The 17949-nt window shown below is 36.1% G+C and overlaps 1 protein-coding gene across 3 annotated transcripts in view; it reads left to right on the top strand.

The window, feature by feature from the left end:
* LOC309868561 (small ribosomal subunit protein mS35-like) overlaps nt 1-17949 on the top strand; it is a 44642-nt gene that overhangs the window by 13493 nt on the left and 13200 nt on the right. For 2 of the 3 annotated variants that reach the window (XM_082738557.1, XM_082738558.1), the window contains exons 5-7: nt 2875-3014; nt 10024-10133; nt 12426-12495. In XM_082738557.1, the coding sequence (XP_082594683.1) occupies nt 2875-3014; nt 10024-10133; nt 12426-12495 (320 nt within the window). The remainder of the gene's footprint in view (nt 1-2874; nt 3015-10023; nt 10134-12425; nt 12496-17949) is intronic. The other variant, XM_082738559.1, reaches the window with a different exon arrangement.

The following is a 17949-nucleotide window of genomic DNA, read 5'->3' as shown; positions in this document are numbered from 1 at the left end:
ATTTGCATTGGACTACATACAGAAGGACATTAGAATTGTTTTAGGTTCACAGCTGTTAGTGATTGGTTGTGTAGTTTAATTCAAGAGTTAGTACCTTTGAATGAATTCTTCATGCTAATTAAAAAGGAGATATATAAATGCTCAGTACACTTGTTAAGGCTTTTCAGAAAAGAAATGAAATGCAAAAGCTCTTCGCAGGTAACGTGATAATGCTGGAAGGAGAAATAGTATAGTGATCATGATTATGATGTAATTTGAGCTTTTGGAAGGGCCTTTTATTGAGAAATGTAAGGAAGAAATAAAGAAGTCAAAAAGTAGGAAGAATGACTTTACTCTTACATGAAGGAAGAACAGTTTCTCCTATCTTCTTTCATGGATGTGGTCTTTTTGGGATAGTAGAATGCATTTCTATCCTTTTAGTATGTTTCTGTTTATATTGGTGCCTAGTGATAGACTGTCACTGATCATTATTCCAGATTTGTTCCTTGTTTGGCACAAACCATGTAGCACTTTTTGATCCTTTGTGAAGCCAGTTAAGGAATGTTCTGCACTGTGATAAATCTCATTTTTTTCCTTTTTAAACATTATTTTGGAATGTGCATTTATAATCTAGAAATGGGTTTTTTAATGAGGTACTTCTAAAATACTTCATAATTCTTAAATGAATGGTTTTCATATAGCACATTCAGAAAAGTTGCATTATATTTTAAGTGTTTAAGTGTTTAATCTTTCTTTGATTTTGTCTTTACACTTTTGCCAGCTTCTAGATTTAGCTTGTATCTTCCAAATAACTCAAAAGCTTTTAAAATATTTCTTCTCAATTTTCTTTTAAAGTAGGTCAGTTCAGATTTTATATCTAACTTGCAAGTGGAAAATCTGAAGCACAGGAAAGTTAGGTAATTTACCCAAACTTTAATAATCAGTGGTAGAAGTTAAGTAAAAACCAAGGTCTTTCGAAGTCTAGTCTATTGCTCTACCTATCAGATGAATAGGGTTCTATTATGTACTTTCCAGTTGGGTGTATTTTTTAGACATATAATCCGGTAATTTAAAAGTTGTAATTATCATCTGGTTATTGAAATGACTTATTCAAAGTTATAAAAAATAAAAGAGTCAGTACAAACCCAAGAACTCATAAAATTCTCCAAACTAGTCTCTTATAAAGTGCTTGGCAGTGTGGCATCTTAGAGTGCAGGATATTGGAATTGTTCCATGATGGGAATAAAATTTAACTTCAGTAATCATGCTCTTTCCATTTTATTTAAATGTCAGAATTGTGGAGCTACTTCTTTCCCCTCAAGTGTGTGAGTATTGCTCTCTTAAGCAGGGTGTTCAGGGAATGGTGTGAGCTATACTTAATTTGTTACCATATATTTAGTTATAAATCTTGGAGAGTCTTTGTGGCATTTTGCTGACTGGTATTAAAGCCTATAAAGGGAGCTAAATATAGTACCTACTATAAGAAAATTGTTAACTAGGGTAAAGCCTCTGCCTTCGGCTCAGGTCATGATCCACGGTTCTGGGATCGAGCCCCACATCGGGCTCTCTGCTCAGCAGGGAGCCTGCTTCCCTTCCTCTCTCTCTGCCTGCCTCTCTGCCTACTTGTGATCTCTGTCTGTCAAATAAATAAATAAAATCTTAAAAAAAAAAAAAAAAAGAAAATTGTTAACTATAGGAAATGTTATTGACAAAGTACCTTTCACTGTCCCTTAAATCGTCACGTGGAAGGGTTTCCACATATGCCTGTGCTTGTGACCAGCCTCTCCTGCAGTCATGCTTTTTGGAGAAAGCACAGACCCCCTGAGATTTAATAGGTTTGACCTAAGAAACCAATTACTTTTAGGTATTCTTCGAATGAATGAAGATTCTTAGAATGCAGTGAAATTTCCATGGAGGGGAGGCTGATAGTGCCAGAAGTACATCTCAAGCTGAGAGCCCTCTACCTCACTAAATTTATAGGAATAGGGCAAAATGAAATCAGCTACCTTCTTACGGAGTCCCTCAATACAGATAGCTGTAGGACATGCCAGGAGCTCTTTTTCTTTTCAGCCCCCTCTCCCCTATTCCCCACCCCTCCACTGAAGGCCTGAGTTTGTATGTGCTGTGGAGATCTGTGCTGTGGAGATAGACGGTGCACCACATTTTTGTCACAGTGCTTGAAACTTCCCATTGTGGCCCACTTCTCACAGCCAGTCCCATCTCCCCTTTAGGCTAGTTGTGTTGCCTGAATCTGAGGACAAGTCTGTTCCTTTTTCCATTTAGCTTCATTGGCACAGAAGTCACCTAGAGGAAACATGAGTTACTGTAAGGATCTACTTAGTAATGCCCTAGACTGTACCTGTTCAGTTTGAGGCCCTATTCAGCTCAGTTTCTGAGAGAATGGAGACCATATCTCTCTTCTAAGAGCTCTTTCAGAGCCTTTTTCAGTTCCCCTCAGAACTTTAGTAACTTTCATTTGGGAATGAATTACTATTAACTGTTGCTTTTCTCAAAAATAATTAACACTCTGAGCACTATGAACTGTTTGCTTTTAGTTGGTGAGTGAGGGGGGATTAAAGTGCCCCATAACTGGGTATGTGCCAAGCTATAATAAGCTTCTATCAAGTCATAGCTTCCTTTTAACCAAGCTTACTGCTCCTCACCAAACCCAAGTTATCTGAGTCTTTCATTTAATCACATTCCCTAACGAGGATTCATCTGAGAAGAAAAGGGGTGAAGGATGATGATGTGTTTGTGAGGTGCAGAAGAGAGTCTGCTCTTTCATTCCATGTAGCTCGAGAGTCATCTCCCTCAGTGATTTGGTCTGGTAGCGCACATTGCAACGAGAATGTACTTGGCGAAACTATACTTGAGATTATTTTTCTTAATTCTCAGATTTCTGCACTGAGTGGCCAGCTGCTCTGGACAGTGATGAAAAATGTGAGAAGCATTTTCCCATTGAAGTGGACACAACTGATTATGTTTCAGCAGGACCATCTATCCGAAACCCCAAAGCACGAGTAGTAACCTTAAGGGTAAGGAATATTTTTCTAAAAATAAGAATTATTATAATACATTAATTCAAAATAACATTTTGTATATAGAAAAATGATACTGTAGAAAATTTGGAAAACAGTGAAAATTTTAAAGTATTAAATAAAATTGCCTCTAATTCTACTACTTATAAATAACCTTGACTACTGGAATTCATTTTAGTATATATATAGTCAACCTTTGTGTATGTTAATAGGATGATACTATATTTGATTAGTTATCTGCTCTTTTTTATTTAACAATGTGAATTGGGACGCCTGGGTGGCTCAGTTGGTTGAGCAGCTGCCTTCGGCTCAGGTCGTGGTCCCGGCGTCCTGGGATCGAGTCCCACATCGTGCTCCTTGCTCCGCAGGGAGCCTGCTTCTCCCTCTGACTCTGCCTTCCACTCTGTCTGCCTGTGCTTGCTCTCGCTCTCTCTCTGACAAATAAATAAATAAAATCTTTAAAAAAAAAAAAAAAAAAACAATGTGAATTAAAATTTTTCCAAGGTTATTAAACATTCTTTAATTTTTTTATTGAAGTATAGTTGACATACATTATTATATTAATACCAGGTGTACAAGCTAGTGATGATTATATACATTACAAAATACTCACTATGATAAGTGCAGTTACCATCTGTTAGCATACAAAGTTATCACTCTTTAATATTATTTTTTTATTTTATTTTTAAGTTATCTCCATACCCAAGGTGGGGCTTGAACTCAAAACCTCACATCCTCTACTGAGTGAGCCAGCCAAATGCCCCTCTTTAATATATTATTAATGGCTACATAGAATAACGTAAATCAGGGTCTTTTCTATGCTAAGAGAGTGTTTGAGGCTGAACACTTATATATAATAAGAGACCAAAATCTGAATATTTGGGCTTTTTGTTTACTCTTTCAGAGATTTCTTAGGAAATGAGTGATAAATAAGAGTGGTTTTAATTCTCCTTTTTAAATATCTATACCTTGTTTTTATCTTTTCTTTTTGTCTTTTTCATTAGGTGAAACTTCTAAAATAATGTTTATGTAGTCCTTTATGCTGTTCTATACAATGGATGTGCCTCTGGCTTTTAGCTTCTAAGTATACACTGGTATTCAGTTTGAGATAATCGCCTCTATTAGGTTAACGATGTGTCCTAGTCCTATAGCATTTTTGAAATGATCTCCTTCGAATTAATGTAGTAATGAATTATATGGTTGTATTTACACTTACTGAAGTGTTCTGAACCCTGATTATTTCATAGTACATCATTCTTTTGCCTTCCTATGGATCTGCTCTGTTAGCATTTTCTTTAGGATCGTTTGTTGCTTGGAGAAACATTAAATCCCTGCTCCTACCCATCAGAGCATGTCACATACTATTGCAGTTCCAAGTGTCTTGCTGTAGTAACTTCCAAGTTAGTATTTGAAATCACTGTTTTCTCCGGTAAGAGTCTTGATCCACATGGCATAGCTTTCTCACACAGCAGTCACAGAGCAGTTACCTGATGGGTTTTTGTTTTTTGTTTTTTTGTTTTTAACTAAAAAAAAATTAGATTTATGGAAAACTTTCAAGGATAGTTCACAGAATCCTCCTATATTTCACACCAAATTTCTTATGTTGTTAACATTTTTACTATTGTGGTACATTTATTACAACGAGCCAATATTGATACATTATTAATTAAAGTTCATACTTTATTCAGATTTTCTTTTTAAAGATTTTATTTCTTTATTTGAGAAACAGCACTCATGAGACAGAACATGAGTTGGAGGGCATGGGAGAGGGAGAGGCAGGCTTGCCGCTGAGCAGGAAGCCCTGTTGACACCAGGCTCTGTCTCAGGACCCTAGGATCATGCTCTGAGCCAAAGGCAGATGCTTAACAGACTGAGCCACCCAGGTGCCCCTATTCAGATTTCTTTAGGCACCTCTTGACTGTGGTGGTTTCTCAGAATTTACTTGTTTTTAGTGACCTTGACAGTTTTGAGAAGTACTAGTTATGTATTTTGTGGAATGTACTTCATTTTAGATTTGTTTGATTTTCTTCTCATGCTTAGACTGGTATGTATTTTGGGGAGGAAAACCTCACCAGTAAAGTGCCATTTCGTCATATCATAGCAAAGGTGGAGACTCCTTTTTTTTTTTTTTTTTTTACACTCAAAAAATGAGATTTTGTACTCCATGTAGTTTTTATTTTAAATCAGAACAGTCCATGTTTGGGGTGCCTAAGTGGCTCAGACAGTTAAGCGGCTACCTTTGGCCAGGGTCATGATCACAGGGTTCTGGGATCAAGACCTACTTTGGGCTCCTTGCTCAGCTGGGAGCCTGCTTCTCCCTCTACCCCTCCCCTGCTCATGTGTGCTCTCTCTCTCCCTCCCTCCCCTTCTCTCTTTGTCTCTTTGACAAATAAATAAAATCTTTTTAAAAAATGAAAAAGAAAGGGCTCGTGGGTGGCTCAGTGGGTTAAAGCCTCTGCCTTTGGCTCAGGTCATGATGCCAGGGTCCTGGGTTCGAGCCCCATATCGGGCTCTGCTCAGCGGGGAGCCTGCTTCCCCCTCTCTCTCTGCCTGCTTCTCTGCCTACTTGTGATCTCTGTCAAATAAAATCTTAAAAAAAAAATGAAAAAGAAAATTCCATGTGGACTGCAAAAATATGTTGACAGTCTCGCAACCATTTTTTCACTATAAGGTAACAAGTAGATAAACTTTAATTTCTAGAAATACTATTAGAGGTACATCCATGTTTGATTTGTAATTTTCTTTCTTTGAAAGGTTTTGGTATCAGGATTGTGCCTTCTTTATGAAATAAATTTACAAAGCTCGTCAGCCTTTTTTTCCCCCCTAGAATAGTTTAAATATCATAGCATTATATTTATATGTTTGGAGAAATTGAAAATATTAAAATCACAAAAGACAATACATGTTTACTGTATAAATTTTAGAAAATCTAGATAAAGGGGGGGAAACCTTAAAATTATGCTTGGCCAACATTCCACAGGTTAATATAAATTGCCTAAGGAGTAAGGCGCCTGGCTGGTTCAGTCAGAGGAGCATGTGACTCTGGATCTCAGGGATGTGAGTTTGAGCCCCATGTTGGGTATAGAGATTACCTAAAAATGTTTTTAAAAATTTTTTTAAAAAGTACCTAGGGGTAATTAATACCTGATATATTTTTAATAATTTAGTAAATGTTGCCTCTTTTTAATAATAATGATGATAATAACAACCAGCTGTTGTCAAGCTCCATGTTAAGTGATTTAAAAAATCTCTGAACTCAGAATCAGGAAATCTAGAATTTTGCCTTACTTTTTGTGGGCCTTAATCTTCAGTACCAGAATAGACATCCGGTTCCCTACTTGTTCTGTTTGTTTATTTTATTTTACATAAAAATAATCCGACTGCATTATTTGAAGTATCCCACAAGATACCACTTACCTATGAGGCCGCCATCCACTTTTGTCTCCTTTTTTTAAAAAAATTTTTTTAAAGATTTTATTTATTTATTTATTTGACAGAGAGATAGAGAGATCACAAGTAGGCAGAGAGGCAGGCAGAGAGAAAAGGGGAAGCAGGCTCCCCGCTGAGTGGAGAGCCCAAAGTGGGGCTTGGTCCCAGGACCCTGAGATCATGACCTGAGCCAAAAGCAGAGGCCCAACCCACTGAGCCACCCAGGGGCCTCCTGTCTTCTTTTTGTCTTATACCACCATGTGAAACCTTCATCACTTCTTTGTGTTCTTTTCCTAACTCACATCTGCCCTTCTCGGACTCTTTTCACTCTACCCACTGACAGTTGAAGCTCAGTGGTGGTGTCCTGAATGGTATCATTTCAAGGGTAAAAGTAGGTAAAACAGTGGGACTAAAGCATGTGCATTCCTGTGTGACTTATTTTTTTATTTTATTTATTTTGGGGGGGGAGAACATGAGAGAGAACCTGAGTTCTCTTCGGGGGTATAGGGAGGGAGGGAGAGAGAATCCCATGCAGTCTTCTTGCCCAGTGCAGAGCCCAGTGTGGGGCTTGATCTCACAACCCCAAGATCATGACCAAAATCAAGAGTCAGATATTTAACCAGGTGTCGCCTGGCATGATTTAAAGTAATATTGTGAAGCCAGTCAAATAGTATAAAGTACTATATTAAGAGATACTCGAGGCCACTGGTGGCTCAGTGGTTAAAGCCTTTGCCTTCGGCTTAGGTCATGATCTCAGGGTCCTGGGATCGGGTCCCGCATCGGGCTCTCTGCTCAGTGGGGAGCTTGCTTCCCCCCTCCCTCTGCCTGCTTCTCTGCCTACTTGTGATCTCGCTCACTCTGTCAAATAAATAAATAAAATCTTTTAAAAAAAAAAAGATACTCAAATTTTTAAATTCAGAGAAAGAAAGATGGTATCATATTTTTCTTGATAGTCATAAAGGTAGTGCTGAATTAAAAACAATATTTGTGTAGGACTTTTCTTTAAAAATGGCTTTCTTCTATTTATTCTCATTTATTTCTGACAAAAATCCTGTGAGTACTTTGTTTTGTAAATGAGGAAACAGTAAGATCAAGTGATTTAAGGTCACTTAGCAAATAAAGTTGCAAATCTAGAAATCAAACCCAGGTCTTGTCTTTTGTATATAACTATAGTTCTTTAACTGACGTACTGTGCTTCTAAATAGAGAAGGTACTTCACACAATTAGGTTTATTTCTCAATTTATGTAACTCTTAAATATGGGCATTTGAAAGTATATACATAAAACCATGATCTCCTATGATTTGAAATGTCAGTGTTGTTTTGGGGGATAATGTTAATACAGTATTGATGCTTTAAAATGTAGCAAAAGAAAAGTCCAAGCATTCTTTGGAATTTTGGAAAAAGAATGGTAATGATTGCTGCTCAATTTCAGAGTCAGACTGTTCATCTAGTTTAATGACTACAATTTTGCAGTGCCTTTGAGTGCTAGCAGGTGGCGTGAGTGTACCATATGGCTCTAAAATATTTGGAGTTTCTGGCATAAACGCTGTATAATTTTTGAACATTCAAAGTGTTAATGTGAATGTTAGTTTTAAAGCAGTTACAATAATCAGCATTGGTGCCATTTTTTTTTTTTACTACTTCTTACATAAAAAGCTAGAACACTTAAATTTTTTAAATTGTAAATTTTTAAATTTATTGTTGAAAATGATTACATTGAAGGGAGTTTTAAAAGGAAAAAAATCATTCCATTCTCTTATTCTAACGTAAAAACTATTCTTTGTACTGTATCTGTATGCATGCATATGTACAAGTATGTTAATAATTAGGGGTACATTCATTTCACTATTTCCTTTTAAGTAATTCTTATCGTTAATAATCAGAATTATATTTCTTATACCTCAAGCTGATAAACTGGTTGTTGATACGTATTCTTTCCAGGGGACTGTGGTAATTTGCACTGCCTGCACATAGGACCATTCTGTTAGGTTGATATTTAATAGTCAATGTTTTTCCTGCATTTATTCTTTAAAAGTATATTTTTATTTATTTATTTCCTATATTTTCTTAGTTCAAATAAAAATTCACAGTGCTTAAAAAAAACATGTATCCTTTCTTTTTTTCATTAATGTGTTCATTCAACAAATACATGTCATATGTTCTTTAAGTGCTAGGCCATCACCAAAAATGGGACTGATACCGTTCTTACCCTGGAGAGTTTGCAGGCTAGTGGGAAAAATGGAAAAATAAATAAGCTCTTCTGCTATAAAGGCTTGAGGGAAGTGCAGGGTTATTGAAGCTAACGAGAAGTAGATGTGATTATAAAATCTTATTGAGCCTTTTTTTCTCTTCATATAGTTATGGATTTTTCTTATTCTTACAAGACCAGTGCTCTAACCCCTGAGCTATGGAGCCGGATTTTTCTTATTCTTAATGCCGTCCATGGAAAAACAGTGTGTGGCTTACCTTACTTAACTGTATTCTAATATCTAACCTATTTTTCTATGTCAAGTCTAGTTTTCTTTTAGATACCTTCAGTCCATGCCATAATTCTCTCCAAATTAAAAACTGTTCATGTAGTCCAGTGTTTCCCAAAATATGTTTTAAGGAAGACTAATTCCATGAACTGTCCCTTGAAAAATAGAATATGAGGTCAGATAAATCTGGAAATTGTTACATAAGAACCCTGCGTCTTGAAATTTCAGAATGCTCATTAGCATATTACCACTTCTAAGAAGTCCTTCTATAAAGAACCCAGTTTAACTCTGTATTATCTGAATATATTCAACAAAAATACCCTTTTTAGAGAAATAATTCTTTTTTTTTTAATATTTTATTTATTTATTTAACAGCCAGAGAACACAAGTAGGCAGAGAGGCAGGCAGAAGCAGGCTCCCTGCTGAGCAGAGAGCCCAATGTGGGGCTCGATCCCAGGACCCTGGGATCATGACCTGAGCAGAAGGCAGAGGCTTTAACCCACTGAGCCACCCAGGCGCCCCGAGAAATAATTCTACTTAACAGCCTCTGGGACTAGTATTAACATTTTGAGAAATGTCGAGCTGAATTTTAAATGTCTTGATCCTTCATGAATGCTCTATACCATCTTCCATGAGATACCTGTACCTTTTAAAATAAATACCCCTAAGCAAGTTGCAATGATAAAAGTCTCATAATTGCATGGTGGAAATATCTTAAAGCATTTTTGTTTTATCCCAGTATTCTTATATTCCAGCTTTACTAATACTAATTGAGTTTAATTCTTAGTGCTACTCATAAGCTGTAATATCATTTATTTAAGAGACTTATTGGTTTTGACAGGAAAGGTGCTAATGCCCAGAACTTTCAACTCAAAACAGTTTCCTCCTCCTCCTTTTTTTTTTCCCCCATGAGTAAGATCAGGCTTCATAATGCATGCCGTTTGCTAACTCTACATAGACAACAGTACAGGTTGCAAAAGTTTCTTTTTGGTTAGTTTAACATTAAATGATATTGATACTGGGTTTTGGGGTTTTCTTTTCACTAAACAAAGTATCTGAAATAATTCTTTTCAAATAACTTTTTCTTGTATTTTTAAGGTTAAACTTTCCAGTTTGAATTTAGATGATCATGCAAAGAAGAAACTCATTAAACTTGTGGGAGAGCGATACTGCAAGACTACAGATGTACTTACCATCAAAACAGACAGGTAAAGAAAAGTTCAGCCAATTGGTCATTGTGTTGTTTTTATTGGTCATTGTGTTGTTTTATTATCTTCCAGTCTTCTGGCAGTCCTTTCCTTAAGAAATGACATTGAAAATCAGGGTATACATAAACAATGAATTCTGGTACACTGAAAAGAAATTAAAACAATAAAAAAAATCGGGGTAGCCTTATACATCAACATAAACTAACGTATTAGGTCAGTGAAGTTGTCCCATTCATGTTTTTATTTATTTTATTTTTTCTTAAAGATTTTATTTATTTGACAGAGAGAGACACAGTGAGAGAGGGAACACAAGCAGGGGGAGTGGAAGAGGGAGAAGCAGGCTTCCCACCAAGTAGGGAGCCCGATGCAGGGCTCCATCCTAGGACCCTGGGATCATCACCTGAGCCAAAGGCAAACACTTAACAACTGAGCCACCCAGCCACCTACATTTCATGTGTTTAATATCTTCACACTAGTCTACTGTTGCTGTCCTCTTTATGGACATGGAGAGGCTTGCCTAACTGCCTAGTTAAATTATTATTGTTATTTTTCAGTCTGGATTCTAATATATCCATGTGAATAAGACTCAGGGAAGATGTTAGAAGAGAACAAAAGTGTGATTGGCTAGTGATTAAGGTTTAAACTGATTTTTACAAAGTCAAAGATCTTTCAGTTCAAAATTTAAATGATTAAATACAGAAATTTAATTTACCCAGGCAATTTTGTAAATAAGAATTTTAGTGAATTTGCTTCATAAAAACAGTATTAAATTTACCTCCTATGAATTTATAAATTGTGTTATTTGAGGTGAAGAAGGGTTATTGGTATGTTTTTACAAAAGGGTTATTTTATTTCTGTTTCTGGAAGGCGGGGAAGGGTAGAAGGAAAGGGGGAGAGAGAGAATCTTAAACAGGCTCCATGCCCACCACGGAGCCCAACACGGGGCATGATCTTGTGACCCCAAGATCGTGACCTGAGCAAAATCAAGAGTCAGACACTTAACTGACTGAGCCCCCAGGTGCCCCAGGATTATTTTATTTTTATCTTACCATATTTGGCTGTTTCTGAATTATGTCAAAATATAAAGACCTGCCTTTAGAGAAAAGCAAGTGGGCAGATATCTTCTCTCCCTTCCCATTCTAGTTTCAAAGCTCTTGGAAGTCATTTAAGTTTTATGTCCTCCTTCTTAATGGTGAGAAGTAGTAGTATGGCATATATAAATGAAGGCAATAATGAGGGGTGGAAAAAACTTGGGAACCCTGGTTTTAGAGTATTATAGTATGGGGGAAAATAGATTTGAGATATATTAGTAATATTCTTTTTTACTGTCTTTAGAAAATGTAAAATAAGGTTGAGTTTTTAGTTTGTGCATCTTAAAAAATTACTTTTAATGTGTTGCTCTTTGAAATTCTGTAAGTATCTGACAGAATTTTTCCCTAAGTTTTCCAGTGTTGGTGGGTGTGGGTGTGTGTTTATGTTAGCAACTATTTAGAGAACTATTAAACCTAAATATGTAGAATAAGCAGAGTACTGTTAAAGTCACTTGTCATGTGATGGTTTTGTTTTTTTTTTTAAGATTTTATTTATTTAATTGACAGAAAGAGGGAGAGAGTGAGTCCAAGCAGGGGGAGCAGCAGGCAGAGGGAGAAGCAGGCTCCCCACTGAGCAGAGTCCAACATGGGACTCCATCCCAGGACCCTGGGATCATGACCTGAGCCAAAGGCAGATGCTTAACTTACTGAGCCACCGATATGCTCCTGTCAAATGATGATTTTATTTTATATTTAAAGAAATTGGAATTAATGATTTCTAAAAGCTTAATTTGTTATCTCATATTTATATAGAAGTTTTATCTAGTATTAGGTCATTAATTCTATTTTAAATACAACAACTTCAGTATAGCATTGAATAGTATAGCTTATTTTTTTTTAAAACTTGGCTCTGGAGAAATCAAGATGAACGTTTTGATTAGCCACTGTCTTTAGTCTATCTCTATTTTTAAAATGAACTCAGTAGATACACTCACACTGTCCAGCAGACTCTTAGCCCCAAGATTGTGAAGGGCACTTGGATTGGACACAGTCATATTAAAAATAGTGTAAAACTATTATCAGATACAAATAACTCCCATTAGTGATGAAAACAAAGAGAAATAAAAGGTAGGATATTCCCTGAATATAGAGAATACCTGAATAGAAGTTATCCTTTGTATTTAGTGTTTGTATATTTTGCAAATTATTTTATGTACTGAATTTTTAAAATTTTGACTTCTTCTCTCTCTTTCTCTTACAGGTGCCCTTTAAAGAGACAGAATTATGATTATGCACTCTATCTGCTAACAGTTTTATACCATGAGTCTTGGGTAAGTGATTGTGTGTGAATGTTTAATAATTTTGTCAGGATAATTTAGATGGTGTTAACATTTCAAAACAGTCTGTGACAGTTAGTCGGTTGAGGATTTAATGAACCACTAAACTACAGATGAAATGTTATAAATAATTTCTACTGACATTGAAATTGAGGACCTTGAAATAGATTATGCAGTCCATCTCAGTTCCATCTTACAGAAATCAGATGACCAAATACTAAATGCCTTTAAAATTCAGAGTTTCTGTCTTCGTTTAGAAGATCTGAATTTTTTTTTTCTTTTGTTTGACTTTGGCTGAAAGTTATCAAAGTTATAGAAGGGAGTTCATCTGTATAACTCAAGAATTTAGAATGCATCCTGCTGTTCAAATAAACTTCATAACAAAGCCCCAAAACTTTATAGAAAGGTATTTTAAATATTTATTAAAATTTTTAGTTAACACATAGCCTTTTGTGTGAACATTTCACTAGTTTACATTAGGGACAATTAAGGGCAATTATTTATTTAATTTTAGTATTAAAAATAGTCTTGTGTCTGAGTTTTTTGAGATTTAATACAGGCATACACATTTATTTATAAGGAAGTTTTTGCTTGAGCATCAACTTACTAATTTAAAGTTGGTATCTAATAGTTTGGGTAACTCAAAGTTTTAAATATTATTTTTAAAAATTAAAATAATTTAAAATATGCATAAATTAATTTTTTTGCAGCTTGCCTAACAGACATGGGACTCAGTAGTATTTTCTATTAGGAACATATGAAGGAATGGAAATAGGAGAGTGTCACTCTCTTTAGATGTTTGAAGGACTTCATATTAAAGAAAGGTTAGATTTGTTTTTCATGACTTTTAGGTATTACAACAAGGTAAAAGCAATAGAGAAACAGACTTTGTCACTGAGTACAAACTTTCTAAGAGAGTCCTCTAAAGATGGAGTGTGCTACTTTTAATTGGTAGAGAACATTCCATCCTTTGGCTACTTAATGGAGATATGGTGGTGAAAGGATCACTCTCTGTGGATAGATAGTTGGATTAGATGCCCTTGGGAATCTCCTGCCATCCCTGAGTTGTTGTAATTGAGTAAACACATGCAACCATTCTCCAGACTGCTCACAGCATTCTCTTCATAATAACAGTAAAACTGTAGCACAAGAGCTTAAGTGGAAAAGAAAAGAAAAGGAAATTTTGTTGCCAGGTTACTAAAGAACAAAAAGTAGCTGGTAGCTTTTCTCTTCTGAGGTATTCTAATTATCATATTTTATCCAGATTTTCTAGTTCCTGGCTTCAGGAGCAACATCATAATAGCAGTTAATCTCTCTTTCCTGTCAGTTGATTTTATAAATGCCTTTGGCTTAATGTAATTAAGTTCTCTTTTGAACCAGCAACATGGTTGAATTAGCTATAGCTCTATGGCTGATCCTGAAAGAGTTAATACCAAACAATAAAAACTGACCAGTTTTGAGTCTCTTTTGCCAGCAGCCTGTAAATTGAATTTGCCCCAAAGGAAATGACAGGCATAAATAAATTCAGTGAAAGTTGACTTACTGGATTCTTTCTGTGGTTCCATGACATAGAATCCAAACAAGTTTGTATTCTGGATTCACACAAGTAGCCTTTGATCTTTAATGCTATTTACTTTGATGCCAGAATAAGTGGCCACATACATCTGTCCTAAACAGATATAATTAAATAATTTCTGTATTAAACTTGGCTCTTAATCCTTTCTAAATAAGTACCATCAATGAAGAAGCTTTAAGAGAATGCAGATGAGCCGTGAAATTTTGCAGAGCTGGTGGAACAGAATTTTTATTGAATTGAAGTTCTTTTTTCCTTCACTTTCCTTCCTTTCTGGAATTCAGACTTGAAATTGATGTTACCAAACTGGTATTTAATCAAATATTTAGAGAACCCCCTTTTAATCCATTTCTTTTTAACTAGTTTCGGAGTATTTAATACCTAAAAGTAAGCTGCTCTTAATTTTCTGGCTTTTTAACCTTTTTGTGGAGGTTACCTCTAAGTGTTGAGGGGAAAGTAGTTGATTTTATGTAGCACACAGTTCGGAAACTTCTATGAAAACGTGTTCATCTAGACTTGAGGATAAAGAAATTTACTACTGTATGCTATTCAAACAGTTTAACTTTGGAAGTATCAAAGTAAATGTTGAAAAGCATAGATTTCACATACCGTAGACTTCAAGCAGTGAGTTAAAGAATGGTTATGGCAGTGCTAGGAGGTGATGAGACATGCTTTAGACCATTTATCCTTCCACAGTTCAAAGAAGGAAAGAGAGTTGTAGAAATTTGTTTCAGTCTTTCAGTATGACATGTTGTTAGCATAGGAGTGAATTAACTTTTATCCTTTGGAACCTGATTGACCTGGATTTGAATTCCATTACTTCCTATGTAGCTTTGGCCAGCTATTTGGCCTCCTAGGTTCACTTTTCTTCTAAGTGTTTTCGGGTAGAATTTGCATGAAATGTCTGGCAGGTAGCAGGCCCTCAGTAAATGGTGGCTATTAACATTATTGTTAATACTAAAAGGAAGAAAGATTTGTCTTTGGATTTCAAATTAATTTATTCCCATTTAACTTGACAGAGACTTTATATAGGTAATCAGATCTGTACCCTGTTGTATTTGAATTTTTAGAACAGGTATCCTTCTCAGCATTCTGACATGCTGATAATAACAAAACTTCCTAGATTTTAACTTCGTGCCATGATATTCTTTAAAGCTTCCACAAGTAATTTGGTTAAGAAATGATCAGATGAAACATTTTGTAAAATGATTTGCACAAAAGATAGACACTGGGGGAAGAAAAAAAACACTTACTTTATAGAGATCTGAAATCAAATTCCAAGGATTCTTGAATAATTTGATATTTAATTACTAAAAGTTCCTTTTTTAAATTTGAATTTTCAACTGTCTTATGTGGATTCCATGATAGTCTTATTGCTAGTCAAAAATACATCTAGCTTTATACTAAATTGGTTCTGGAAAGGCACATAACAAACTTCTGAGTCGGGTAATTTCAGACTCAGAGTTCATTTTTTTTTTTTTAAGATTTTATTTATTTATTTAACAGAGAAAGATCACAAGCAGGCAGAGAGACAGGCAGAGAGAGAGAGAGAGGAGGAAGCAGGCTTCCCACTGAGCAGAGAGCCCAATGTAGGGCTCGACCCCAGGACCCTGGGATCATGACCTGAGCCGAAGGCAGAGGCTTTAACCCGCTGAGCCACCCAGGCGCCCCTCAGAGTTCATTTTTGAAGTAAAGAGTTCATGTCAAAGTAAGAAGTTCAGGGGCAGTGGGGTGGCTCAATTGGTTAAGCATCTCTTTTCAGCTCAGGTCATGATCCCAGGATCCTGGGATTGAGCCCCATGTTAGGCTCCCTGCTCTGTGGAGATCCTGCTTCTCCCTTTCTCTCTATCTCAAATAATAAAATCGTTAAAAAAAAAAAGTTCATTTTTAAAGCAGACCTTATCGCAGACGTATCTGATAATGAAGAGTCCTTTTGCAGCTCCATCATCACCATTTAATGTTTGGTCTGTGAGTTCCTTATGATGTGTGGAATACATGGAATGCACGTATATTTCCAGGTGATAGTAAAGAACTCTTTTTTTTTTTTTAAAGATTTTATTTATTAATTTGACAGAGAGAAATCACAAGTAGATGGAGAGGCAGCCAGAAAGAGAGAGGGAAGCAGGCTCCCTGCTGTGCAGAGAGCCCGATGCGGGACTCGATCCCAGGACCCTGAGATCATGACCTGAGCCGAAGGCAGTGGCTTAACCCACTGAACCACCCAGGCGCCCCAGTAAAGAACTCTTGAATGATGTTTGTAATGTTGTGTACTCTTTCCTGCATTCAGCAGTAATTTTGTCTTGTGTACCACGTACAGTGCTAGGTATTGCTCAGACTATGAACGTGAAAGAGCTCTGCCTTTAGGTACCTTTATTTCTGGAGAGAACCAGTAAGTTATAACGTAGTCTGTTTCACTCAGTAACGGAGGTAGGAACACGGTGTTGTGAGAGCCGCTGATGAGTATTAATTCTCCCTGGAAGCTTCACAAGAACTGGTGACTGGTTTTGGAAGATAAATAGGAAGATGCAGTAGAGCAGTGGGTGAAGGACTCTGGCCTTGTGGATGTAGAGAGCCGGCGGAAGTTGGGTGTGGCCGGGGTGTAAGGCTGATAGGGCAGAGGTAAGGAGTTGAGACCAGGAAAACAAGTCAGAGCCAGGTTGTGAACAGGTTGTATGGCTTATTTACAGAGTGTAAAATTGTATCCAGAGGGCAAAATTGAGCTGAGGTAGCATTTTACTAGTTGTTTAAGAAAGTACCCCTTTCACTTTTTTAATGTTTATGAAATAGTAAACCATCCGTATAGCAAATGTCAGGTGTACTTTCATTAAAATGAACTGTTTATTGATTGATGGGGTAAAAGTTTACTGGTTGCCTATTACTTGCTTAGTGTTGTTGCATATGGGGTTTAATATATAAGGAGGAAGACTTTGTCTTTTCCATTGAGGAACACTAGTAGAAACAAGGTTTAGTAGTAAATATTACAAAAGTGTTGTTATATAGTTTACGATGTTGTATAGGTTACTATTTAATTTTTAATTTTTCTACTTATTGTATATCCTTCAACACTTCAGTTGATACCTGCTTTGAGCCTATTTTTTATGATATAATTGATGTATAATATTATATTTGTTTCAGGTGGTAAAGTGTAATGCTTCCATAACATATGTTATGAAATGATCACATTATGTCTAGTTAGCATTCATCCACTCATCACTGCATATAGTTACAAATGTTTTTTTCTTGTGATGAGAACTTTTGAAATTTACTCTTAGTAACTTTCAAATATGCAGTACAGTATTATTAACTGTAGTCACCATGGTGTACATGACATCCCCATGATTTGCTTTCTAACTGGAAGTTTGTACCTATTAACCATCTTCACTCACTTTGCTCAACCCTAGCCTCTAGCAGCCACCAGTTTGTTCTGTTGCTATACGTTGAGGTGTTTTAGATTCCACACATAAATGAGATCATATGTTCTATATCTTTCTCTGACTTTTTTTCACTTAGCTTAATGCCTTCAAGAGCCATTCATGTTGTCACAGATGGTAGGAGTTCCTTTTTTTGGCTGAATAATAGTCCATAGTGTATATGTATGTATGCTTGCATACATACACACTTAACTCTTTATCGGTTTATCCATCATTGTACACAGAGATTGTTTCCATGTCTTGGCTATTGTAAATAATGTTGCAGTGAACTTGAGGGTGCAGGTATTTTTTCAAGTTAATGTTCCTTTTCTTTGGATGTATACCCAGAAGTGGAGTTGCTTGATCTTGTGAAAGTGGAGTTGCTTGATCTTGTGATAGTTATATTTTTAATTTCTTGAGGAACTTCTGTACTGTTTTCCACAGTGGCTGTACCAATTTACATTC

Source organism: Mustela nivalis (assembly GCF_964662115.1).
Source record: "Mustela nivalis genome assembly, chromosome: 7".
Classification (NCBI taxonomy): Eukaryota; Metazoa; Chordata; class Mammalia; order Carnivora; family Mustelidae; genus Mustela; species Mustela nivalis.
The sequence above is the reverse complement of the archived record's forward strand: the minus strand, read 5'-3'. Positions and strand labels throughout refer to the sequence as shown.